Source organism: Acinonyx jubatus, chromosome C2 (assembly GCF_027475565.1).
Source record: "Acinonyx jubatus isolate Ajub_Pintada_27869175 chromosome C2, VMU_Ajub_asm_v1.0, whole genome shotgun sequence".
Taxonomy (NCBI): Eukaryota; Metazoa; Chordata; class Mammalia; order Carnivora; family Felidae; genus Acinonyx; species Acinonyx jubatus.
In genome coordinates this window covers 125,833,065-125,858,336 of record NC_069384.1, presented here as the reverse complement: position 1 = coordinate 125,858,336, position 25,272 = coordinate 125,833,065, and the positions used below count along the sequence as shown (strand labels likewise).

The following is a 25,272-nucleotide window of genomic DNA, read 5'->3' as shown; positions in this document are numbered from 1 at the left end:
CTGCACAACTCTATAAATTTACTAAAAATCTTCGAACTGTACACTTACAATTAATTTTACAGTATGTTAATTATCCCTCCGTAAAGCTATTTAAGAAAAAAAAGGAGAGAAGTAGATTCCATCATGTACTTTGCCAAAGGTACCCCAAAGGAGAGGGAGAGAAGGGGAAAATGGGCTCAGGACCCTTTGGAACATGTCTCAACCTCCAGGGAGGGTGCAGAGCTTACCTGGTCCAACCCACTGAACTGAGTCCTGAGCATCTTTGAAAAGCACTTAACAGCAGATCATGGATTAGAGTCCAAGCAATCAGTCTGGTTCCTGCATCTGTCCCCCACCCTCACCCCTGCCCCACAGGCCTCTGCCTAGTGTGGGTTTGATGGGGTAAGAAGCCAGACTCTTAAAAGGCCCTGTATGAGAAGGCTGGAGGTCCTTCAAGACAAGCTCATCCTCTGGGTTCAGTGTGGGGAAGAGGAAGGAAAGGAGTAGGAGAAGAAGGCGACATGCTCTGGACAGAGGAGAGGCACAGGTCCTTCCAGAAAGGTGTCCTGGGAGCCCGTCTCCCGGAGGGAGGGAAGCTGGATGGGCAAAGCACCTGAGCCTAGCTCCCTGGCTCCAGCTACTACATCTATAGGGTACACATAGATGGAAGCCTGGGCCAGCAGCACTGTCCATCCCTTTGCACACTCTGGCTTGGGCACTGCAAAGCCAGTACCTTCCTTGGCCACAGCCAGCTTGTGGGATGGAGGGTGTCTTCTGAAAGAGCAGTCTGTAAGGCCAGTGTGCTGATGACCAAGGACAAAAAGGCACCACCTATTAAAGAGGGAGGCGGTCTAATGCAGAGGGAGGTTGGGAGCTGGGTGGTACTCTGCCCAGAAAAACGTGATCATGCATCTTTCTTAGGGAGAATTCGGGCTCATGGTAGCAGGGGCTGGGCCTAAGAGAATCTAGTGACAGAAGAGTCTTGAAATACAAGAGGATTTTTACCTTTACCTAGTGTGGCTTCAGATTCAATCTGCACCTTTGAGCACCTACCATATGCTTGGCTTTCTGGACAGAGACCTTCTCGTGGATCTTGGCAGGCACGTTCTCTTCTCTGGTCCCTTTTCCTTTTCTTTGATTTCTGCAACCCCCACCTTCTCTAAGCTTCAATCAGGCACCTGAGCAATGCAGACCTGGGTTGAATGTTGATTCTTTCACTTACAGCTCCTTCCAGAGAAGGACCTTGGGATAAGAGTACTTGTGAGCAGGTACCTCCAGCATCCAGTGTCTAACAGCATAATGCTGAGCCCCAAACAGTGCCTGGGGAGTTGTGGACATAAGTTTAAAAGCCCAACCAACCACTAAATGGTCACCCATTGTAACATATACTTGGGGAATTGTGCCATTCTTGGGTTTGGGCAGTGATGACCTAGAAGGCTAAAATGAGTCAATCAGAGAGCTCTGAGCTTGCACAATGATGCTAACCTGCTTATGGACCATGCCTTCATCCAGATGGGTCCCATACTTGCATCCAGTTGGGACCCATACTTCCATCCAAAGTCCCATTCAAGGGGGCACCCATGCCTCCATCCAGTTGGTGCCTTGTGAGGACACCTCTGCCTCCTTATGCCACCACACATTCCCTGACCCCATTAAAGCAAATGCTCTGAAAGGCTGTGCCCCCAAACTCCATGTGAGGGGAGGCCTCAATCTGCTTCCCGCCTCCCAGAGACCGGCCTTTTATTTAAGATAATGCTGGTGGAGAGCAGGGCAGGGAGATCCTTGGAAAGCAGTCCTGAGCTCCCTCATGACCATTCTCCTTCCCTTTCCCTTCAGCTTGATTATTATTCCAAAGGCCTCATTATGGAAATTACAAAATAATGGTTCTGCAATTTGTGCATGTGTGGCTGTGTGCACGCTAATTGTCATCCGTGTACCCTCTCTCAGAGGGGCTGCAGAAGAATCCAGACGCAGCTCACTCTCTGCTGCAGCCTTGCCCTCCTCCCCTCCTGTCCTCTGTCACCACAGCCATCCCCCTTCCCCAAAGCACGAGGATAGCATGGAGTATCTGACCAGAAATGACCACCCCAAGGTCACCTACATATGTCCAGAGGCGCCCAAGACTCAGAGATGTTCCTCGGCTAGAAGAGGAGATGTGAATCTCTATCTGTGGAGCACACACGTTGTTTTAACAGAATGCCTGTTTGTTTGGGGTGGCTTTGGGAGGCTGGTGGAGACTAGGAGGCATAGTCCCCCTTGTCACTGGCACTGTGGCAACTCTACCTCCCTGACTTGCATCATCCCCCTGTGTTGGGGAGTTGCTTGCACAGTTGGGAAATGAAGGTGGGGGAAGACTCTTAGGGGGTGGGGTGGTATTACTGAGGAGGGTGAAATCTTGGCTCCAGAGGGAAGTTCTCAGAGTGGGTGGAGTGGCTCTGAGCCAGATGTCTTTCAGAAGGGGAAGTTGGGGCCAAGGCAGAAGGCAGAGAGGGCAGGAGGAGACAGGAGCAGGGACAGCCTGCCCCAAACCCAGATTGCTCAGATTCTTTCTAAAGGAAATTATTTGGGGGGGAAAGCTAAGCTTTCTTTTCAAGAAGGGGTAAATTGCTTTAATGGAATCACCCCTGGGAATACTAGGGGTGGGGCAAAGGCAGAACCTTCAGAGGGCCACTTTTGGACCACAAGGAGAGTGTGGTCCTGGGGAGAGGAGGAGGGCAGTACATGTAAGAGGGACTCAGAAGCACGTGCTGTCAGTGGGACAACTTGGCATCTTTAGGATTTGAGCGCCAGTGAGATGGCTGGAGGTCATGATCAAAGCTTCAACCCCCACCTTCTCTAAGCTTCGATCAGGCGCCAGAGCAGAGTAGACCTGGATTGAATGTTGATTCTTTCACTTACAGCTAGCTGTGTGGCCTAGGATGAGCTACTTAACCCTGCTGTACTTGGGTTTCCACATTTATTTAAAGGGGTAGTGACACCACCGACTTCATGGGCTGCTGGGAGAATTGAACATGACAACGTAGCTAAGCCCTTAGCACACTATTCATCCAGAACAAGTCCTTGTCCATAGTGGCTGTTCTGTTATTATTGCCAATGGTTATTCGGTTGTTTTAAGAATTCAGTGGTATAGTTGTATAATTTCTGTTTAGCTCTAGTACAACCCCTGGCGTGTAACCACTCTGTATTTGGTGTCGATTGCTGCTTTCACATCCATCCTCTTCCGGTTCAGATGGACATTTTCCATTCCAAATCTCCATCCCATCTATCGCTAGAGAAGTGAGGAGAATCAGGTGGGGGACTGGGGAGGAAGGGGCAGGGCGAGAAGGAGGAGAAGAGCCTAGGATTCCACCCTACCCTCTCTGTGCCATCCGAGAAGCTCGCAATGTCTTTGAGGAATTTCAAATTCCTGATACCTTTGAGTATGCTTCTCACAAGTTCTTAGAATGTGTGACATGAAAAGAGGTCTTCAGGAAGAATTAATTTTAACCTATTTTAGTAAAAAGCTGTGTGCTGTGAGGAGGAAGGGAATTGACATAGAAATATCGCAGGTTGTTTCAGGTAGAAGCAGATTTGATATAGGAATTCAAAACTCTTGAAAGAGATGGGGAGACAGAGGTCAGACCAGGCCACTGAGTACTCTCAGGTTGGCCATCAACTTTCAGGGAGTCTGTAACCAGAAGATCCTGTTGATCATGATCACAGCACTAGCACTGAGGCAGGTGCAGAGGAAATGGCTGGGGATCACTGCAAAATGTCACATGTGCCAGAACCCATGGGCTGCTCACCACCACTGCCCAAGAGCCGCATCAAAGCTGCTGTCTCTCTTCCCTCGCATATGTGGTGGGTGGGCCTCTTATTGGTGAGCTCTAATCCAGACCCACAGGCCAGCATTTTGGGAAATGTTGTTTCCCTGCTTCCAGCCCCTGTGAGCCTGGGGGAAGCATAAAAGGTCATGGGGGATGATTTTCCAACAGATAATCTATTGAGGTGGGGATCTGATGCCTTTAAGATCTAAAAGGCCGTGGTCACGAGTGCAGAGGCAGGGCCCACATCAGGACCACAAAAGGACACAGAAGGCACCACCATGTTCTTGTGGGCAGAGAGCTCAGAGCTGCACAGCTCCTGGGGGAGGAAGGGGAAGGAGAGGCGGAGGCCCGGGTACCTCTCTGTGAGGCAGATGGGACAGCAGGAGGAATGGGAAGATCTCAGCAGGAGATGCAGGCTGGGAGGTATTAAATGCAGACCCTCCCCAACATGAGTGATTAGCAGTGTAGGTGGGACTCAGAGTTAATAGGAAATCTGGTACTGCCCCAGAGGACCCCTAAAACTGGATCAGGGCCAAGAGAAGAGCCTGGAGAAGCCAGAGGTTCAGTGGGAGGACTGTAGGATCACTACGGACAGACATAAGAGCCATAGACCAATGGGGATATAAGGACAGTCTGTAATGGATTAATTTAAACAAGTACCCAAAGCCACCGCTTGGGTTGGTCAGGACCTTGGACACAGAAGGGTAAAAGCAAGACCTGGATACAGCCTGTGCTCTGTGAGAGATGATGATGATGGTAGTGGTGGTGATGAGGAAGAGGAGGATAGTGATGAGGTAAATCTTTTGACTGCAATTTATACAAATAATTTTATGTGGATTATCATGCTTAATCTCCAGCAGTACAGTAGGTACTCTTATTATTATGTACTAGAATTATATGCTATTATTATTTTATACTATGACTGTTGTAACAGGAGCTATTATTATGCCTAATTTACAGATGGGGAGCCTGAGGCTTGGAGAGGTTGGGGACTCACCTGTGGTCACAGTTGATAGGAGGTAGAACCAGAATCTATCTGTGGACTCCCTGACTCCATATCCTGTGCTATAATACAAGACAGAGTGTGTTGGTGGGGAATGACAGGGTGCAAACGCATGGATGGTGCTCAGGGCATTCTGGGAGGAGACATTCATGCCCGCTAGGAAATGAGGGACTAGGGTGGAATGTGAGGTAAGCTCTAGGGGATAGGCACATTTTAGGTGTAGAGATGGGCAAGAAAGGCATCCAGATGGTGAGATCCATGTTAGCAATATCTTGGAAGGCCATTAACAGTCATATAGTAGGGAAGAAAAAAAAAAGTCTGAACTCTAAAAAGTTTGTCTTGCCTCTATGCACTCGTTTGCTCATTCACCACGAGGATGTGAGTGCTGTTATGTCCTGGCAGGCAAAGATACACAGGGAACCAGGAGCAGCTTGGCGGGGGAGGCGGGCAGGTAGACAGCCAGCCATACCCAGTGTGGGAAGTTCTACAGGGAAGGCACCTGGAGTCTAGGACTGGTGCAGAGGAGGGCAGTTCACACACATGGGTGGGAGGTCCTCAGGCAGCTGCAGGGGCAGCGAGAGGCTGGAAGTGAGCCGGGCCATCAATCCTGAGGGGCTGTGGAAAAGCCACGTTCAGGCACAGGGCTTCTTTGCCAAGGCAGGGGAGCCCTCGGAGGTATTAGACAGGAAAGCGGCACCATCAGATCCCCGTTGCTAGAAGATTTCTCTAGCAGGTGTGTAGAGGAGGCAAGCAGAAGTTGAGGACATCAGACAGGTGGTGACAAGACAAGGGTCTGAACAGGGGTGAGGGCAGACATTAGGAGATCTGACAATAGCTCAGAATGTGGAGACAACAGGATGTGGTGACTGTTGGATGTGGAGGCTGAGGGAGTGCTAGGGAAGCAACAGGTTATGGGACATTTACTGTGAGCTGTCTGCAAGTCCTATACCCAGAAATTGAAAACACAGAAGAGGGGATGAAACAATTAGGGAAGGGCCCAGAGCCCAGCAGAAGAGGCGTGAAATGAGGCCGGGAGTGAGAGGGAGTGGGGCAGAGGGGTTCTCTCTATGGCAAGCAGAAGTTTCTCCTGAGTTCATGGCAGGTTTGGGGGGGTGGCAGATGGGAGGTGGTGAGCCTCCTGTTTTTTAACTGGAGCTTTTAATTGTGTGTGGTAGGCAGGAGTGAGTGCTACGTGGGTCAAGTTAATTAAAGCCTATACGTTAAATATAATCATAATCAAGGCCAAGTGAGTCCCTCACATTAACGGTGCCTCCTGCTCCATCCCCTTGCTTTCCGGGAAGCCTGGGGCAGTCCTTGAGGCATCCTGGGGCCCCCTTACTTCCCAGGAGCAGGTGACAATGGCACTAACTAAGCTCTGTGTTTGTGGTGGCAGAAGTGTAGAATAGTTGATCTAGGCAGAGAGTAAAATCTCTGCTGGATATGGTTCCTCCCTCTCTCTTTTCAGGAATAGATTTTTGTTTCTTAGCCCAGAAGTATGCCAAGAAAATGAAATAAAAGTAAAGGGGAAAGAGAGAGACCCAGAGCATGAGCAAGCCAGTAGGAGAGAGTGCGCAAAGTGCCTTTAATTTGAATAGCTTTTCTCCATGTGAAAAAGCGACAGTTCATTGCAAAATATTTATCTTCATTACGGTTGGTATCATTATTGATGGAGAAGCTCTGCAGACTAATGGGAAAATCTCTAGAGGAGGCCTGAATCCAGAGAGCTGTCTCCACCTTGCCTTCGACATGCTGGGTGAGCATGGCCTTTAATGTCTAGGTGCCCCAGCTGACCCATCCTTGCAGCCTGGAGAGGAACGTCTTCATGGCTAGATCAGCCTCACAGAGCTGGGAGAGGTCTTCCAGATCAGGGCGTGAGCTCCTCGTGGCACGGACTGCTTGGATCACATGGGCCCTTGCCATGTGGCTGAGTGACTCGTGAATGGCGTAAGGGTGAGCGTGTGTTAAAGGGATAGGTGAATCAATGGATCCGGTTGAACCATTCATTTCTCTGAAGGGGCAGTGTGGTCCAGAGAGGGGGCTCACATCCATCAGCTGTGGAGTCGGCCTGAGGTTCAGCTCTTCCTTCCCAGAGGCCTCTCTGTCCCTGTCCCTTCTGCTGAGACATGTTGTAAAACATAAATGAGAATGTGCTCTTGTAGTTACTTTTGCTATTCAGAATAAAAGGAGCTTATAAAAATCAAAGTATCATTTATCATGATGGATGTTTGAGAGGCTCAGGTTAGCAGCGTTGGAAGCTGTAATTCACAGTAAAATCAAGCCTCGTATGTGTTCGCCAATCAGCAGCAAAGATGAGGAGCTCTCCGTGTCCCTCCCTCCCAGAGGAGCCCACTGTGGCTCAGAGTGACTGCGGTGGGACTTGCCCAGGACTTCACAGGTAGCAAGGGTTTAGAAGCTGGTTCTGGAACCCAGGTGTGTGGAATCAACACTCAGGGTGAATTCTGCTTCCTAGTGGCCACCTCCTGTGACATTCTGGGGCCTTTCCTCTTGTGAGCAGGAGGGTCCAGGGCTCAGATCTGTGTTTTCCGGTGCCCGAGTCAGTGGATTAACACAGGAGGTACTGAGAACATCTCTGACTTTGAGGAATTCCTTGAGGGGAACTGACTGTGTCTTCCCAAGCTCATTACCTGGTCTCAGAACTTTATAGCCATACCTCGTAAATTGGTACTGTGTGACATTTGGCTGTTTGCTTGGAAGAGACGTCAGGGGTGATTGAGAGCTCCTGCACGTGGTTTCCGGTATGTGTCAGTGCATGGAAAGGTTGCATAGGATGGAGGCCTTTGTGCACACCCAGCCACCTTCAGGCCCAGGTTTACTGCTTTGAGATTGTAAAGATGCTGAGGAAAGGGAGACTGGGCTTGGCTTTTCCTGTGCCTGCCGTGGACGGCATCTACTTGTCTGGACAAAGATAGCATCACACACGTCTGATGGGGGTGGCTCGCCTTGTCCTGAGGGTGTCATCCAGTACTCTGAGCACACATTCATGCCTCACAGCTGAGGCAGTGAGGCATCCAGGCCATGCCCTCCCTGCCTTTGTCTCCGCCCCCCCTTCCCCCCCATGACTAGCGTCCCTTGCCACACGTCCATCTCAGCATATTACCAACACCTCCTTCTGTCTTGAACCGCTTCCCTTCCCCCAGGGAGTGCTGTGGGTTTGAAATGATGGTCTTTAATCATTTCTTAAGTGACCAGCCCAGAAATCATTTCTTAGTGCCATACACACAAATTAAATCATAAATCCACACTGGGCCCTGCCCAGGAAGGACTGAAGTGCAGCCTGTTTCAGAGCAGAGAGGAGGCCTCCACGGGAGAAGGAAATCAGCATGCACCTAGAGGAAAGGCCGGGGCCTTGGAGAGAAGGAAGAAGTGTCCCTGCTGTCAGAGCTTGGCTGCTATAACAGAGTACCTTAGACTGGCGGCTTAAACAACAGACATTGATTTCTCACAGTTCTCAAGGCTGGGAGATCCAAGATCAAGGTGCTGGCAGATTCTGTGTCTGGTAAGAGCCCCAGTCCTGGTTTGCAGACAGGTGTCTTCTTAAGTCCTCACATGCCCTTTCTTTGGTGCTTGCAGTCAGAGAGACAGAGAGAGAGAGAGAGAGAGCTCCTCTTTCTCTTTTTATAAGGGCATTAATCCCATCACTGGGGCTCAACTCTTAGGACCTGTAAAGGTACCACCTCCAAATACCATCATGTTGGGGATTAGGGCTTCAACATATGAATTGGGGGAGGGGAACACAAACATTTATTCCGTCACACCTGCTAACAATTCCCCTTTTGCAGAAGGTTCCTTTGCATTTCTGTTGTCTTGCTCTAGACAAAAGAGGTCCTGGAGAATGCAGACAGTTATGTTCCGGGTATTAGGAGGTACCCATACATCTCATGGTTAGCAGGTCTGGGCAGACCCATCCAGGGCTGACCTGTCTGTAGCCCACTATCCATAATGAACCAGGCCCGAGAGGTTCTCTCATTACCTGTGAGAGTTCAGAAGAAAGGGGGCAAGCAGGATTACCTGGGAGAGTGAAGAACTGGCAGGCACTCATCAAGAGAGATGTGCTGGTAGGGGTTGAGTATGGTGTTCCTGAAACATGTCTACGATTTCTATTTATTTTGAGGCTCAGTTTAACATTACGGCCCCAGTTAAGTCCAATTTCAGCCTATTTGGAACATCTGATAATCTGTCCCCGTGAAAACAAAGCCTTTGCTTCACTAGGTTGGTTATGGGCATACAGTAAGGGCACTACCAAACTTTTAAACATCCTTGACTCTTTCCTACCGTCATGTCTTTGCACATGCCGTTTCCTTTATCTGGAATGTCTTCCTTCATTTGATCTACCTAGTAAACTCCTATTCATGCTTCAAAACCCAGATCAGCCTTCCCTCATTCCTAACTAACATAGAGAGGGGACTGCTTCTTTTCTCACTAGTCCTATACATGCTCTCTTTTCATATTACTCAGGCTATTTTATAATTGCTGTTAGCATTTGGTTCTTCCACCAGGCTTCATGTTCCTTGAGAATGGGGACTCCAGCTGGCTCTGTTCTGTATCTCTAGTGGCCAGGTCAGGGCCTGGATCTAAGGAATGACCTTACAGAGGCTGTCTAGTGAAGTGGTTGGGGCCTGAGGTGAAAGAGCTGCTGCGTACCTTTTCTTTGCCTCCAGCGTGCTTTGTCTGCATAAGTCACTCGCTGAGTTGAGACTCTGAGTTTCTTGTTCTGCAAAATGGGCGAAATAAAGCCAGTGCTTTGACTATTTCAGAAACCTACGAAAAAGATGAATCTGAGAGTGGGTTGTTGGGGGAACGTGTCAAAATGCTTTAGCTCCTTGAAAAAATCCATTAGAAAGTCAAGGTGTTGGTATTGCAATTATTATTTGATTCCCAAATGGTGAGAGTGCTTCCAGAAATGTGCTTTGCTTGATGAACCAATACATTTTCAGCCCCCACTGATGAGTTTGGGAATCGAATACCTGTCATCTTGAAATAATTGACACATCTTGGTGAAGCGCTTACATTCCTCTGATGAAATTCTGGATTCTTATTGAAAGCGAGGAGAAAGACATGTTACGTGGGAGCAATATTGTTTTATGGACCTTTATCTTGGTTATTAACAAATGAGCGTTACGTGTAGAAATGGGAAAGGGGGAATTCAGTAATGAAGTTTCATAGGATTATAATGATTATTAGCCTGATGATGATGAAATCCAGATTATATTGCATGTGGTTTCCTTGGCACTCACTGTTCTGTGGCCCCTAAGGCTGATGGACAGCGGGCTGGCTACTTTTGTCCGTATACCCTACCCTGAAGTTACGTGGGAAGTGGGCATAAAGGTGATAGGCCCCTTTAGCATATTTGGATTGGGGGATCAGTAAACAATAATAATTACAGGCGCCCGCATGCCATGTCAATAGCAAATATCTTACACACTCAGAAACTGGCCCCCACTAGAGGTAGGAGCAGTTAGTGCCACTGACCAGTTACCTGCAGTGCTGCTGAGCTGCCCAAGCACCCTCTAGAAAAGGCAACCGACCCACCATTTACACCCTCTTCATTTCCCTCTGCTCACCAGGAGCCTCTGGGAAGATGAATTTGCCTTTCGGAGCAGGCCTCTGCAGAGTACCCAGTGACCACATCCATACATCACCTTTTTACATATGGTCAGGAATTCAGGCAGGCAGGGACTCAGAGGTCTCAGAGCCAGCATACGACATAGACCACAGTTTTTTGTGTTACCCCCCCACCTGGAGGCAGGGAAAGTAGGGCGAGATGCCTTCAGTAAGCAGAAATGAAATACACTTGTCCGTTTCCCAAGCTTCTCCTCTGAACTCATGTGCACCCGAATGCATGTTCCTGAGCCTTAGTGCGCGTGCCCATAAATGCAGAAGGCCCCCATCCCCATGAATAACTTACCTTAGCAAATAACTGGAAAGGGCATCAGCATTGAAGCCTGGCAGACCTGGTTTTGAATTCTGCCTCTGCCACAGTCTAGCTGTGAAGATCAGGCGAGTTGTTTTACCCCTCTGAGCCCTAACATCATAGCCAGTGAAACTGGAGATAAGGACTGTTACTCTGTCTTTACAGATGAAACGGAGATTCAGACAGATGACAGAACTCAATTCCTATGGCCATAAGTCGTGTAGCCTGTTACTCAGGGGCTGGTGCTCTTGTCCCCATGAGGTTATGCTGGCCATAGTTTATATTTAATGTGATACACACTAACTTTTGTTGCTTCCAAGGAAATTCACTTGATTTTAAGATACTCCAGCCAATGAGCTATCAAGTGTCTGGAGTCAGTCAGGCAGCCCAAGTTCAATGCCTGGCTTCACCACTGACGGGGACCTTGGACAAGCTGCTGACCTTATTTGAGCCTCAGTTTCTTCCTGTGCAAAATGGGAATAACTGTAGCACTCTTAGGGTTATTATGAGTATAAAATGAGATCATGCTGAGCACCTGGCCCATGAAAAGTGTTTATTTAAATGCTGGCTACTATTGTTATTAACATTATTGTTACTCATATCAACACAACTTTATAACCAATTTCTGCAGGTGGTAGTCAGCTTGGCAACCTATGGACCTTTCGCTAGAGAGATGTGGAGGGTGGGAGCGGGCTGGTCCAATATCCCACCCTATCCTGTGCTCCGCAGGACATGCTAGTCTCTCATTTAATGAAAGAGATTTACTGGCCTGACCCAGAAGCCTGGGGGTGGAGGATGGACAAGGAGGAGTGGGCCCCTTCTGTTGTAGTGGAGGGAACCAGCAGAGTGGTCTCCTGTCCAGCTAGGTTCCTGTCATCCCTTCAGCCCTGGACTTGTTCCCTTTGGGGGAAGGCCTTTCCCAAGTTGCTCAGCAGGACCTGCCCCCACTTGCCTCCCTCCTACTACCCCCCCGGCCCTCCCTTGGGTCTGTACCTGCTACTCCTTCCCTAGGTCCTCCCTGATGTGGGGCCTTCAGTTGAATGCCTCTTCCCATAAGTGCACATCGAGATCTAAGTGCTAAGTGCACCCTTAACACCTCTGATCTTTGCTGCAAGCTTCTCCCTTAATCATGTTTAACTGACAAACCTGAAGGCAGTTTGTAATGCTAATGTTCATCCAGGAACTGCAAATAGGGAGGACACAGAGCATTCTGGAAATTACCTCTCAGCACTTGGGAATAAATGGTCACTCTGGAGAACACAGCTATCTGATGCTCTCCTGCCTCCCCTGCCCTGCAGCAGGAGCCCTCCCCAGCTGCTCTCATTGTAGTAGCCATGGGTCTGCTCACGGCCTCCTAGTGTGGGCCCTGCTCAACTGTTCAGAAGAAGGGCATCCTCCCTATTCTAAAACCCTCGAACCCCCTTTCTGTGGTCAGAGGCTACTGCAGATTTGGTGAGGTTCCTGAGCAAAAGTCATGGGACAGACAAAGTGAATTCTGCCAAATTATCTGCCTTTTGGCCTTTTGGATAAATGTCATACAACGGTTGTGCCTTATCACGTTCACTCCTACTTGGAGAACCTTGGGGGATGAGTATAACCTTATTATTTCAGTATTGATTATATTACTTCTGGTTGTTTCACTTTTCCAGAGTAGACTCCGGGACTTGCAAAGGGCTACATCCACTGTCACTGCAATTTAGGAGCTGAGATGGGGTGGAACCCTGGCAAGGGTGTGGCAGAGCCGGTTAGATCTAACTTTGATTCCTCAGTGACCTTGGACAGGCCACCTTTCTCTCACATTCTGCCAGGAGGCCCGTGCCACACTCTTTGGCTGACAGACAAGGCCGAGGCAGTTTGGAGGAAGGATTCCTATCCTTTATCTGTCGAATAGCTCTGGCAATACAGCTTGAGAATTTCAGCCTCAAAGCTTTTGCTCCTTCATTACCGTAAAATAAAAATCATTTCTTTTGCTTACTTGTCTCACTTGAATGGTGTGTTACAGATTTATGTGTTTATGACTTGGTGACCTGGGGAGAAGCTGGAAATTCCACTGTGCCCATCTCTACTCCTGGGTTTCTGTAAAGGTCACAGCAAAATTATTTTATCAAGTACACCACAGAAGGGGAAAATCTTAATCTTATATTATACATATGCAGCACTTGACCTTCTCTTGAGATGCAGCACCTCTTAGCTACACTTACTTAAACATAATGCGGCTCTTCCCCAGATGCACATAGAGAGAATAATTAGGTGCCCTGGCATCCCAGCCAGAGAGGAGGCTGCACCGTGGGGCTGACCTCGAAGATGAGAAGGAGAAAGAGTTGAAGGCAGTGGGGGCAGGGATGGGGTAAGCCCCGCAGAGCTGCAGCAGGCTCGTTCTGATGATGGGTCACGTGGGCAGGTGGAGCAGACACCGTGGCTTGCTCTGCCTCCCCTGCTGACTGTGGACCTTTAGTAAAAGTCATTCAGTGCCTTCTCCCAGCCTTAGTTTCCCCATCATAGGTATGGGATGTGCCATCTTTGATCCATGAAGAGTGGCTACCTGGGGCATTGTGTTAAAGATCCTGAGTTCTGGTCTGGGTTGAGTGGGAATGAGAGCTGTGATTGATTAGTGATATCTGCCGTGGGCAGCATGTGAGGTAGTGATTGTAGCAGTGCTGGCTAACCTTGTTCTAGGGTATTTCTAAGGTCTTTTCCCACTCTGGCTACCTGTGATTTGTGGACTTGTCAAAGCCCCGGGGCAATGAAACTTGGAAAGGGAAAAACAATAACAAGCTTTCCTAAGAGAAGAGTACTATTTGCTTTGTCAGGTTTTGGAGGGGAAATGATATTTGTGTGTGATGCATCCAAACATGGTTGGTTTTTTTGTTTCTTTTTTCTTTTCTTTCTTTCTTTCTTTTTTTTTTTTTTTTTTTTTTTTTCATACTTGCTCTGTGAAAAGCGGAGAGAGCAGAGGAAAGCAGTGCTATTTTTCTGGGTGTGATGACTCACCAGACCCAACCATCTGTGTGTGTGCAGGTGGCCAGCCCATGCCCCCTGGCCCACAGGAAAGAATGAGGAGCCCTGGGTGACTTCTCACCATTGTCCAGCCTTAAGAAACACAGTGAGAAGTCACCTTCGTCCATCTTACGAACTTGGTTATAAATTATTTTTTAAGGGAATCCATCAAGGTCTGTGTCAGGGGAAGTACTTAAAATAGGTTTTTCTCAAAGGGTAAACACTTCAGTTGGAAAATGTGGGAAGCTGCCTGACTTCCAGCATATGTCCCCCTAGCCTGCTGCCCAGAGCTACCAGATTGATGGTGTTTTTAGAACTTTGGCAGCCAAGCTCTGACGTTTATGGAGACAGGGCCTGCGGAGGGGACATCTGGGGATTCCCTACCCACCCCCCTGGCATAGAAGTGGAAGCTTAGGCCTGACAGCCCTGGTGGCCCAATGGGCCCAATCAGGAGAGATGACCTTGGAGCCCCTTAGAGTGGCTGAAGTGATCTGACCCTCGCCTTCCTGTTTGTTGGGTCCCAGGGGCCCTGTGAAGCATCTCCTTGGTGATGAAGAGGGAAATGGGGAGGCCATGCTCTCTTAAACATGTCGGTCTTGACTACTGGCATGGTGCTTCTGCTCTCTTCTAAAGACCAGACCACCCACCTCATCACCTCTGCCCCAGCCCCCAGCACAGACTCACCTACCTCTTTCACCACCTGGCTACAACATTGACTGTCTTTCAGGAGGCTTTGCCCTGCCTTTAGAGCCCGACACTTTGAGAATTCCATCCCCATCTGGCCATTTGCTGCCTCTGGATTGGGGGCTCCTCCAGGCCCCTTTCCACTTCCGATTCCCCGCACATCTGCCACCTATCCTAAACAAAGCCTTCTTCTTTCCTAATGTAAGAAAAGTGACTCTCATCTTTAACTTGGGGCGCGTAGAAAGTGCCCCCAAATGCGTGTTGCATGTAATGAATGAGACTAGCATATCACAGGGAAAGGCTCTGTTGGACTAAAGCTTTAGGAAGCAGCCAGGGGCTTTCCGCAGCTACTGGCTGTCCAGGTGACCTGTGGGAGAGGGGCTCAGGTAGTGTTGCATCTTCTGAGTCCAGTAAATAAAGTAGATGCATGGCTGGCTCTCCACTAGCGGCCTCTCCCTGTCCCATTACCGAGTCCTGGAGGCTCTTCTGGCCGCTGAGGATTCCTGAGTCTGAAGACTGTTGCATCCCTTCCTCGGTGCAGGAGCTGCTTGAGCCCTGTTTGGAGGCTGGCAGTTAGAGGATGGACAAAATTGGGGAGCAGTCACAGCCAGCTCCAGGGGGAGCCCAGTCCCGGTTTGTGAGTGAGCCCTCACCACCTCCCTTCCCTGCTGTGGGCCCTTTCCTAATATCACTCCCAATCCCCTCAAAGTCATGGACATCATGGACACAGTGGACACACTGCCAGGGCATTGGATATTTAAAAGAGAATTCCAGAGGGGCGCCTGGGTGACTCAGATGGTTAAGCATCCGACTTCGGCTCAGGTCACAATCTCATATCTCACGGTTCGTGAGTTCAAGCCCCCTGTCGGCTCTGTGCTGACAGCTCAGGGCCTGGAACCTGCTTTGGATTCTGTATCTCTGCCCCTCCTCTGCTCATACTCTGTCTCTTTCTCTCTCTCTCTCAAAAATAAAGGAACTGACTAACTAACTAACTAACTAAATAAATGAGAACTCCAGAAAGCAGAAAGTGTAAACTCAAGTGGATGCAATGTGGAGGGTGGGTTCAGTGCTTATCTGCTGAGTGAATGAGTCAGTGATCCCAGTGAGTCACTAGGTCCTCCTTTTCTAAATGACTCTTGAATCTCTCTACTTCTCCCTGTTTGTATTACCCTGATAATGATCACTCTTTCTGGGCCACTGTGTCTCTCCCTAACTATCCCCACCCCTCCAGTCCTTTCTGTTCCCAGAAGCCAATGTGATCTTTCAGAAACAAAAGTCTGATTGTAGTTCTTCCAAATTTTAAGTCCAATCAGTGGCTCCCATGACCTGATGATAATAAGATAATAAAGCTGTTTGATGACATGAACTCAAGTTACGTCTCTAGACAGCCTCCTCCTTGCCACGTGACCCCTGCCTACCCCATGTGTGCTTTCTGCTAGCCATGGAAACACTGCTCTCAGTTTCTTGATTGAGTCACATTCTTTCTCCTGGGACTTTGTGCATGCTGCTCTCTCCTTGTGGAGGCCTCTCTGTCTTCCCTCACTAACCCATCTTACCTCTGCCAATCTGTACAACTCTTACTTAGTCTTTGTGTCTTAATTTGGATGCTACTTGCCTGAGACCCTCCAAGATGGGGTTAGGTCCCTGCTCCGGCCTCCCCACCCTGATTCCCGCTCTTAGAATTTCCAGTCTAGAGTCTGCCTTCTCCACCAGGAAGTCAGCTCCATTAGGGGGGACCTTGTGTGTTTTGTATCCCACTGCCAAGCACAGCTCCAGGTATAGAGTAAGTGGTCACCTTAAATAACTTAAATTCATCCTGGCACCTCTCAGAAAACACCCAGTTGCTGTTTATTGAGGAGATACTACATTCCAGAAAGTTTATATACATTACACTGATCTTCACAAAGCTGTGAGAAAGCTCTGTTTTACAGAGAAGGGGGCTGAGATTCGGAGGATTAAGTAACTTGCTTAAGATCACACAACCAGTTAAGTGGCAGTTTTCCTGGACCCCAAGGCTATGATGTTTCTACTGTATCAGGTAGTCAAGAACAGTGGTTCTCAAAGTGGAACCTGCATCAGGTCTCTTGGAGGGCTTGCTATAACACTTTCATCACTGGGCTCCACCCCAGAGTTTCTGGCTCAGTAGGTTTAGAGTGGGGTCGGGCACTCTGCATTTCTGCAAGTTCCCAGGGGATGCTGCTGCTGCTGGTCTGGAGACCACAGTTGGAGAATCACTGGCCTAGATCATTAGGAAACACCTGGGTTTGCCTTATGGCTACCCCCACTCTCTAACCACACTGACCTTGGGCAAAGACTACAGGATGCAGCTCTGAGCTCCCTTCTGAGAAGCTCTGATGCCTCCCACATCTGGACCTGGCCTTGGCTGTGCTGTGCCTGGCTGCTCTCTGGGGACGGACTGCCATTGCTGACAAGGATCTGAGTGCCTGCCCCTCCCCCTGGGACCCTGCACTTCTGTTTGTCATCCTTCAGTCCTGACTGGTAATCTCCCCATTCCTACTCCACCCAGACAGAGGCCTCCCTCTCCACCCCACCTCTTTAACAACTTCCATGCTGATTGATGCATTCTAGGCTCGCTGCTGCTGCTGCTGTCTGAACAGCTTAATAGCACTGGAAGTTACAGTCTTGTCTGTGTCGCGGTGCCTGCAACATTCATCAATTTCAGCAAGTGTCACCAAGAGTGATATGAGTGTGTGACACAGCTAAGTATCCCCTCTGCACAGGCCATTACAGCTGGCACCTGGCCCAGGGAGGCAGAAACTGGAGACCCGTTTGGCTTCGTTTGTGCAGGTCGACATAGACACGCACCTCCTGCATGGCCCCTTTAAATGCTTTGTGTTCCTAGCAACCTCTAGGACTATCCAGAGTTTCCCCAGGCAAGCCAGCCCCCTGCTCTCTGTCTTGGCACATTCTCTTCCCTTTTCCCCACCTTCCCATTTCTGCATCAGCTGTTACCCATCTTTCAAGGCCTGTGCATGTCTACCTTCTCCAAGAAGCCTTCCCAGCTCGTCTTCACTCTCCCTGAGACCTGCAGCAGGGGGCATCTCCACTCTTGTCGTAGAGTTTTTCTCAGTAAATGGCCTACCCTGACCTGCTGTGCTCAGCTTAGCTCCCACTGGGATGCCCTGGGGTTGCTCAGGGAGGTCCATTTCTGGGAAAAGCAAAGACTTCTGGTAAGAGTGGACATGGGTATCTCAGCACAGGGGTCCAGCATCTTCTCCCTTCCATGGAGCATCATGCCTGGGGTTCCAAAGTCAATAACCCATGGTGCCAGCCACCAATAATGTGAAGGTGTTGGAGACATTTGGCCACAGTAATGACTACATACCAGGCTCTACGTGGGACCACAAGAGCTCTGGGAAGAGCTGGGCAGAACTGTGCACATGCCCTGCAGGAAGCTCTTGTGTCTCTCCCCTTCTGCCGCCACCACTCATCCCGTAGTTCCCTGCAGCTGCCCCCAGAGGCTCTTCTGCCTTTCCTACAGAGCAGGAGCAAAGCGTGGAGAGGAAAGGAAGGTTTCAGGAGCAGAGAGTTGAGCTAAAGGCTATGGCCGAAGGTGAGTGCCTTGCCCAGCTCACTGTCGCCCCTAGAGGCAGGCAGACCTCACTGGCCAGCTGCTGGCCTGCACCTGCCTGTAGAAAAAGACACCCGGTTCTTAAGCAGGGAATGAATATTCATGGGCATGAACCCTTGCAAACTCATTTGGGGAAAAAAATTAGATCAGGAGAAGTAATCAGATTATTAAAAAGAAAGCAAGGACAGAAGGCAGCAGTGGAGGGAAGAATCACATTTAAAATGCAAGGAGAGATTTCCTTCCTGTGGAGTAGCTGTGACCCCCTGGACCATGCACTGGGAATAGTTAAGCTCTCTCACATTTCTGCTGCATAAAAATGTTGTGTTTTGAGGCTTCAGTGGATGAGGGAGGGGCAGAGGCAATGTGTACCCTCCACGTACGAAAATTATAAAATAATGTTTTGAGGTTTTCATTTTATCTTCCTTGGCTATCAGAAAAAAATCACGAGAGCTAAAGAGGCTCTGGTGAGTGCTGAGTGACAGGTTAAAGGGCTCCAATAAAGATTAGATGGTCCACTATCTCCTGAGGAAATTGCATAAAAGTGGTTATTCCCTCTTGCTTCTATTAATTTCCTTTTCCTGGCTGCTTGGAAATGCTTCATAACCTGATGCTGCAGATGGGGACGAGAGGCGCTTTCCATTATCTCAATCACTGCACTGTTTATGAGACACTTAATCTGTTTCTTTATAAAGTAATAGTACTGTAGGTGATGGATTTAGTGTCACTGGTAGCCTGCGTGCAGGGACGGGAGGGGAGGGGTGTTCTCGAGAGCATTGTAAGCACCAGGTAATTTGTTACATGGTTGAGGCTCTGAGGAGTTGGGTGGGCGTTTCGAGGTGACCTTCGGATATCAGCTAGAGGTCACATGTACCGGTCCCTTGTCACTTGAAAAGAGAGAGAAACACTGTGCGTTTTGCCTGGGGAATGGCAAATACACACATGCTTAGGGACCTGGTACTCAGGTCTCGTCTCTTCCTCTCTGCCAGAGTTGGGGGTGGGGAGGTGCCACCCCGAAGCTCTATTTATCACCTGTCTGAACTGTGATCACTTGCAATAGAGGGAAACAAACTCCCTTTTCTTAAGGAAACAAAGCAGTCTGGGCTGTGCTGGTGTCAGAACCGTACAGGCCTGCACTTACAGGTGTCTTACTGACAAAGGTCTTGTGCCAACATACGGCCAGGCACATGCAGCTCTTCTCTTCCCACCCACCTCCTGGAATAGTGATGAGCCCCTTCCGGCTGAGATAAGGACTGGGCACTCTCTGACCTACTTTCTCTTCCTATCTCTCCTGTTCTTCCAGCTCTTCTTTTTTTTGCCTTGTCTTTGCTTCTCCTGAAACTTGCCTCCTCATTGCCACAAGAAAATGCTTCTTCTGGTCCTCATCTCACAAGGACAGAGCCTCATCCTGATGCACACCCTGCCTGACCAGTCCCCTCAGCCTGTACACACAAATATCGCCCAGGTCATCCCATATGGGAATCAGCTTTCATTTCCATTGTCTACCTCCCCAACCTGGAAGGGTGCCTCCCGATGCCTGCCCCCACCTCCTGCACTCTGCTCTCCTAGCAAAAGGTCTCTAGCTCCGGGCAGCTCTTCTGTAAACATTTGTTGAATGAGGGGCTCGTAACTGTAGTGATTGTGCTGACCATACTTTTATATCAAGAGAGAGGCAACCCTGAGTTTTGCTTTAATGATATTAAAGCAAAGAACTGTGCTGTCTACATCGAAATTATTTGAAAGTTTGTATATGTGCTTGGTTAGTTTATCACAGTATTTAATTACTAGTTTCGTAAAACTGTAGAGCCTGTAGGCAGGTATGCTGTCAGCAGGCTGCCAGAGCCCCCACCATTCTTCACTGTGTTACTCCCACCTGCTTTACATATTCAGGTGACTTATTTGGGCTGAGATCCTTTGCTTTTGCTTCTCTTGGCCTAAATACTCTTTGTTAGAATCTACCCAGAAGCTCCATGTATCACCTCTAATTAAAGCTGCATTTTCTCAAGGGGCAGCATAATTTTCTTATTTATTTTTCTATGTTAAATTTCTAGTATAATAACAATGTTGTTAACTTCTGTGTCTTATTAGTGGTGTCTGATACCAGATGAGTTAAACAGGCTTTGTAGAATAGCCTGGCACTTTAACCATTATTTAAGGCATTAATTCTGTGAGAAAATATAGCTCAAGTATGCTTACAAGTTACGATCTAAAACTTTAATAACTGAACCTAGAAATGTTGCCTCTTTATAAATTAGGGGATGCCTAGACACAGGTTTTATTAAAATGTTAACTTATGGAATCTGAATATTAAGGAGATTCATTTTGTAGTTACACGTAAATATATTTTCAGATGTAATAATTCACCATTATACAAATCAGAAATAATCTGTGCAGAAACACATTCATCACTTGGATTCCAAGATCAATTTGCCTGCTTTGGGACCCCAAACTTATATTCTGATCCTGAATTCTACAAGTTCCTGCAAAGAAAACTTCCTTTTCAACAGGGAGTGGGGTAAGCAGTAGCAGAAAGAAATTAGCATTATTTAGTAGCATTTATTAATGCTAGGAACATTTTCATATTTGAGTTTATTAAATTCGAATCATCTGTGGGAGTTGTGAGAAATGTAAGTTCCTTTTTTATAGATCCTTAATACAGACAAGCAGGTTGAGGCTCTGAGGCATTACATAACTTTCCAGTGGTCACTCAGCTAGGAACCAGTAGATCCAGGAATGGGACCCAGGACTGTCTGATCACTGCCCAGTGTTCACTGTCCTGGAAAGGATGGAGTCACCACCCCTCCCAAGACCTCTCTCCCCAACCTTTCTCTGAGCTTCTCTCCCTAAAGTTCAGCTTGGACCTGCTTTCCTCCATTTCCTCCCCTTGTGGCCTTCCTAGAATCTAGAGACTTCAGGGCACCCAGTTCTGTCTGAGTTTCTTCCATCCGAAATCTCAAAGGAAGGCACTTTCTAAATCCCCTGCTACTTGTGGATATCAGGATGATTGTTTATGCTTTTAACTTATTAAATGCAAAACAAGTAGGCTTTTAAAGGCTGGAAAGCAAGTGAAAACACCTTGTTCCTCCTGGACTGATACATTAAGAAAATTACAGTGTAGCAGGGGACCCATGAATACATTCAGTTCACCACTCTCCTCTCCCCCAGGTTCCAGGGAAAGGGCTTCTGCTATGCTTGGGCAGCACAGGCCTGGGATTTCTCTGTGTTCTTCAGCTCTAGAACTGAATGGCCCAGCAACACTGGATGATTTACAATGCAAAGGGTCAAATACTTCTCAGAGAAGACAAGGAAGAGATGTAGAAAGAAGCAAGGGAAGAAGAGGAAAGAAAGGGAGAGACTTTACTGAGTGGACTTGGAAAGATAGATTAGTAAACCACAGTGTAGGATACTTTCTGTTTGCCACTCAGGGGCAGCACTGATATTTTATTTGTTGAATCTTTAGTAAAAATGTAATTTTTTCTTTCTCCTGAGAAGCTTCTTTTGAATGTGCTGGGGTGGGTGGTGGTCAAATGGCCCATTTATACATGGGTTACAACCAGAAATCTTACTGGATCATCTAAACAACTTTTACGCTAGTGTGTTCCATGGAACTTGAATCTCAGGGGATGCTCTACAAAATAGGGCTTCTTGTTGAGAAAACAGCATTCTGTATTCCATTTTTGGAAGTTCTTAGAAATTCTATAATAAAAAATGAGATTAACTTTTTCAATGGACATTTCCAAAATACCTGGCCACAGAACACTTTTGTAAGTAACAGGTATTAACAATCCAAAGAACATGGACTCCATAGAATACTCTTGGGTAATGCCATTCCAGAGCATTCCATTTCAGAAATTACCTCTCATCGGAGATGAACTCCTGCCCCAGGGCATTTCCAGAATAATGAAACCCTGTACTTCACTTCAAAAGAGCAAAGGAGTGCAAAAACTTTACCAGCATAGGAAGTAGTCCTTCCATCTTGTCATAGTAGAAAAGCTGTGGGTATTTTTCAGATAGTTTATATGTATATCATCACTATCATTTCTCCCACTGTGTAATTCTGGGTAACTTTTTTAACCTCTCCGTGTCCCAATTTCCTCATTAGCAAAATGGAGATAATAATAGCTACCCCATAGAGTAATGCATGCAAGGCACTTAACAAGAATGTTTAACAGATGGTGGCTACTGCTATTATTAAAGAATACTCTGTACTTTCCGGAGGGAACAATATATTTGATAAGATGAGCTTTGTGTAAGCAGAAGCCATTATAATGGTATTTCTGTTGCAGTGACAATCACACTGTATTATAATTGTATGACTACACTAGATCAAGAGCTCCTTGAGGGCAAGCTCTGTTCTCTAAATTCCCTGGATCATATTCTCAGAAGAGTCACAGTAAATGTTTGTTGAATGAATTAGTGAGGAAGTCAAATGAGTTGACCATGCAGTAAGTTTTAGTCTGTCTCAAAGGAGGATGACTCAGAGCAGGTTTCCTGGAGACAAGGAGAGTCGGGAGCTGTGATGGTGAGGAAGGGCCTAAGGGAAGTAGGACAGGCAGAAGCAGTCTTTTGAGGAATCTACAAGGAGGAGACCAGATGTCTGGAGTAGAGAGTCTCTGTAGATGAGGCCTATTGAAAGCCTGAGGGGTGGCCTGGAGCCAGACTTTTTGGGGCATGGCTTCTCACAGGCTGACCACAGAGAGAACTAAGAAAAAATGCCTCATATCTGAGGGTACCTCTAGTGGGCATTGGGCTGTACCAGGCATTCCAGACCTTCTCCTCTGCAATGTACATGATAGATGACCTCAAGTGCGTGACATATTCCCTGGTGCACTGCCTGAAAAGCCTCCTTCTCCTCCTCCTCTTCTTCCTCCTCCTCCTCCTCTTCCTCCTCCTCCTCCTCCTCTTCTTCCTCTTCCTCCTCCTTCTCCTCCTCTTCCTCCTCCTCCTCCTCCTCCTTTTTCTTCTTCTTCTTCTTCTTCTTCTTCTTCTTCTTCTTCTTCTTCTTCTTCTCCTTCTCCTTCTCCTTCTCCTTCTCCTTCTCCTTCTCCTCCTCCTCCTCCTCCTCCTCCTCCTCCTCCTCCTCCTCCTCCTCCTCCTCCTCCTCCTCCTCCTCCTCCTCCTTCTTCTTCTTCTTCTTCTTCTTCTTCTTCTTCTTCTTCTTCTTCTTCTTCTTCTTCTTCTTTTGCCACAGCCCCTGAGGCATTTCAAAATGCAATTAAGGGAGAATGATGTTGTTAAGCCAGTAACCTTGAAACCACTTTAATTTCTTTTTAAAGAATCACTCATGAATTTCAGCTCTTTACCATCATTCATAACAAATGCTTGTTAACACAGCTCACAGGGTCCCTCATGTGTGTTGCAACATGACATTTAAGAACCATGGGTCCCGTCCATTGTAAACCAGGAACCCTTTCCATCTGAGGATATCAGGTGAGATTTTTTTTCAATGAGTGGTTCAGGGTAAGGCCCTGGCTGTTAACCAGGTGGAAGAGGGAGGGAATAACCATTTATAAAGCACTTATGTCCCAGACAGTGAGCTACACATTAGATTCATTTTCTCAATTAAATCTCTTGACACACCTGAAAGGGAAGAATCATTATTCATATTGTTCAAGTGAGAGAGGCCATTGGTACCAGGAAGGTATATTTCACTAAGGATGTTTGAAGAATTGCAAGTGTTAAATAAGGGTTTCCTCAATCTGAAATGCTCACTTTGTGCAAGGTATCTCAATATCCTTTTCTGGGAGGCAGGATCTTTCATTTTCCACAGGCAGAGAAGGGCCTCTGACTGCCACTCTTCCATTAATTCTCAGATTATCTCTTTGTATTCCAGCCTGCCCTGCCGGGATGTTCAAGGCCAGCCAGGAAGCTGAGGGGTGCTCCCACTGCCCCTCCAACAGCCGATCCCCTTCAGAGGCATCTCCCATCTGTACCTGCCGGACCGGCTATTACCGAGCGGATTTTGACCCCCCAGAAGTGGCATGTACTAGTAAGTGTCTAGTAAGAATTCTGGGCTGTTGAGTTTGGTTCCCTGACAGTGCAAGTGGCAGGCCTGGGGCAGGGGAGACTAAGACAGAAGAACAAAGCAGAAATGGTGGTTGTGGTGCTGAAGTGGACAGCTCCTGTGCTGGGCATGCAGACCCCCTCTGCTTAATAGCACAAGGTTGAGATTATTATGTTCTTTCTTACCTCTTTCTCCCAAATGAGAGAGTCTTCCTCTGGTCAAAGCAAGGCAGCTTCTTTCCACTAGATGTTAAAAATCCCAGCCTCAAGAGTTCTTGAGTGCAAAATCAAGATCCACTAGGCTATTGCAATAATTCCTAGTCAGCTCCTCCAAGAAACCCCATTGGGCCTGACAGCTGAATATTTTCTGTCTTCACTGCAGTTCCTGTATCTGTGTGACCAGGTTCCTCTCAAAGTCTAATAATTTTATTAGTTGCCCATTTATTTTGTAGTTTGCCTTCCCAGTTACCAAAGGAAGGTCTTTGTGTGCCAGGACCAGATATTCATCTACCTGTGTCCCTTCCAGTGCCCAGTATGGTGCAGCATCTGTGCCCCTGCCAAATGATAAGACCAGAGGCTGGGCTGCAGCACGCATCTCTGAGGCAGAAATTCTATGGGCAGAGGAGCTAATGCTTGGGCTTCACCGCTGTCCCATTCTCTGTTGTAGAGGGAAGGGCAGTCATCTTGCCAAAAGTGGATGAATGGCAACTCCACTCCCTGGGTGGGAGTGGAAGAGGGGAGAATTTTGTCCCAATATTCTCCCCTGTAATCCTGGGGAGACAAGCATTACTCTCCCCACACAGTGCTTTAGAGAACTTGCTCCCACTCTCCTGTGTGTTGTAGCCCTGAAACAGGCATGGTTTTTTGTTTTCAGTGTTCTCATTGTATTTGGAAGTCAGTGTTCCAGGGTAGCCTCTAGTTATGATATTACTTTTTTCTGCATTAGATGCTGTTGCCTGACTCCCTAGGCTTCCCTTTACCTCTTTGAACCAAATCCCTTCCTCCCACCCCCAGGATAGAAGGGCACAGAGGGAATGTTTCATATATACTTGCAGTTTGATGGACGGGAAAAATGACTCAGCTCAGTATAGAAGACTTTCTTAATTCTGGCCTTGCAGTGTATGTAATCTTTACTGGGGAAAGAAATGAAAGTATCTTCTAGATCAAGGTCCTGAGGTCGATCAATGCTTATAGATTTGAACTGAGGAAATGCTCATCCTCTTGTAAACTGAATTTCCCCAGACCTCCCTCGCTAGTGCTTGACGTGAACAGAAATTAT

General features: G+C 47.7%; 1 protein-coding gene across 3 annotated transcripts in view; it reads left to right on the top strand.

Moving 5' to 3' along the window:
- EPHB1 (EPH receptor B1) overlaps window positions 1-25,272 on the top strand; it is a 476,611-nt gene that overhangs the window by 309,240 nt on the left and 142,099 nt on the right. For all 3 annotated transcript variants that reach the window (XM_053221422.1, XM_027061797.2, XM_027061798.2), the window contains exon 4: window positions 23,824-23,979. In XM_053221422.1, the coding sequence (XP_053077397.1) occupies window positions 23,824-23,979 (156 nt within the window). The remainder of the gene's footprint in view (window positions 1-23,823; window positions 23,980-25,272) is intronic.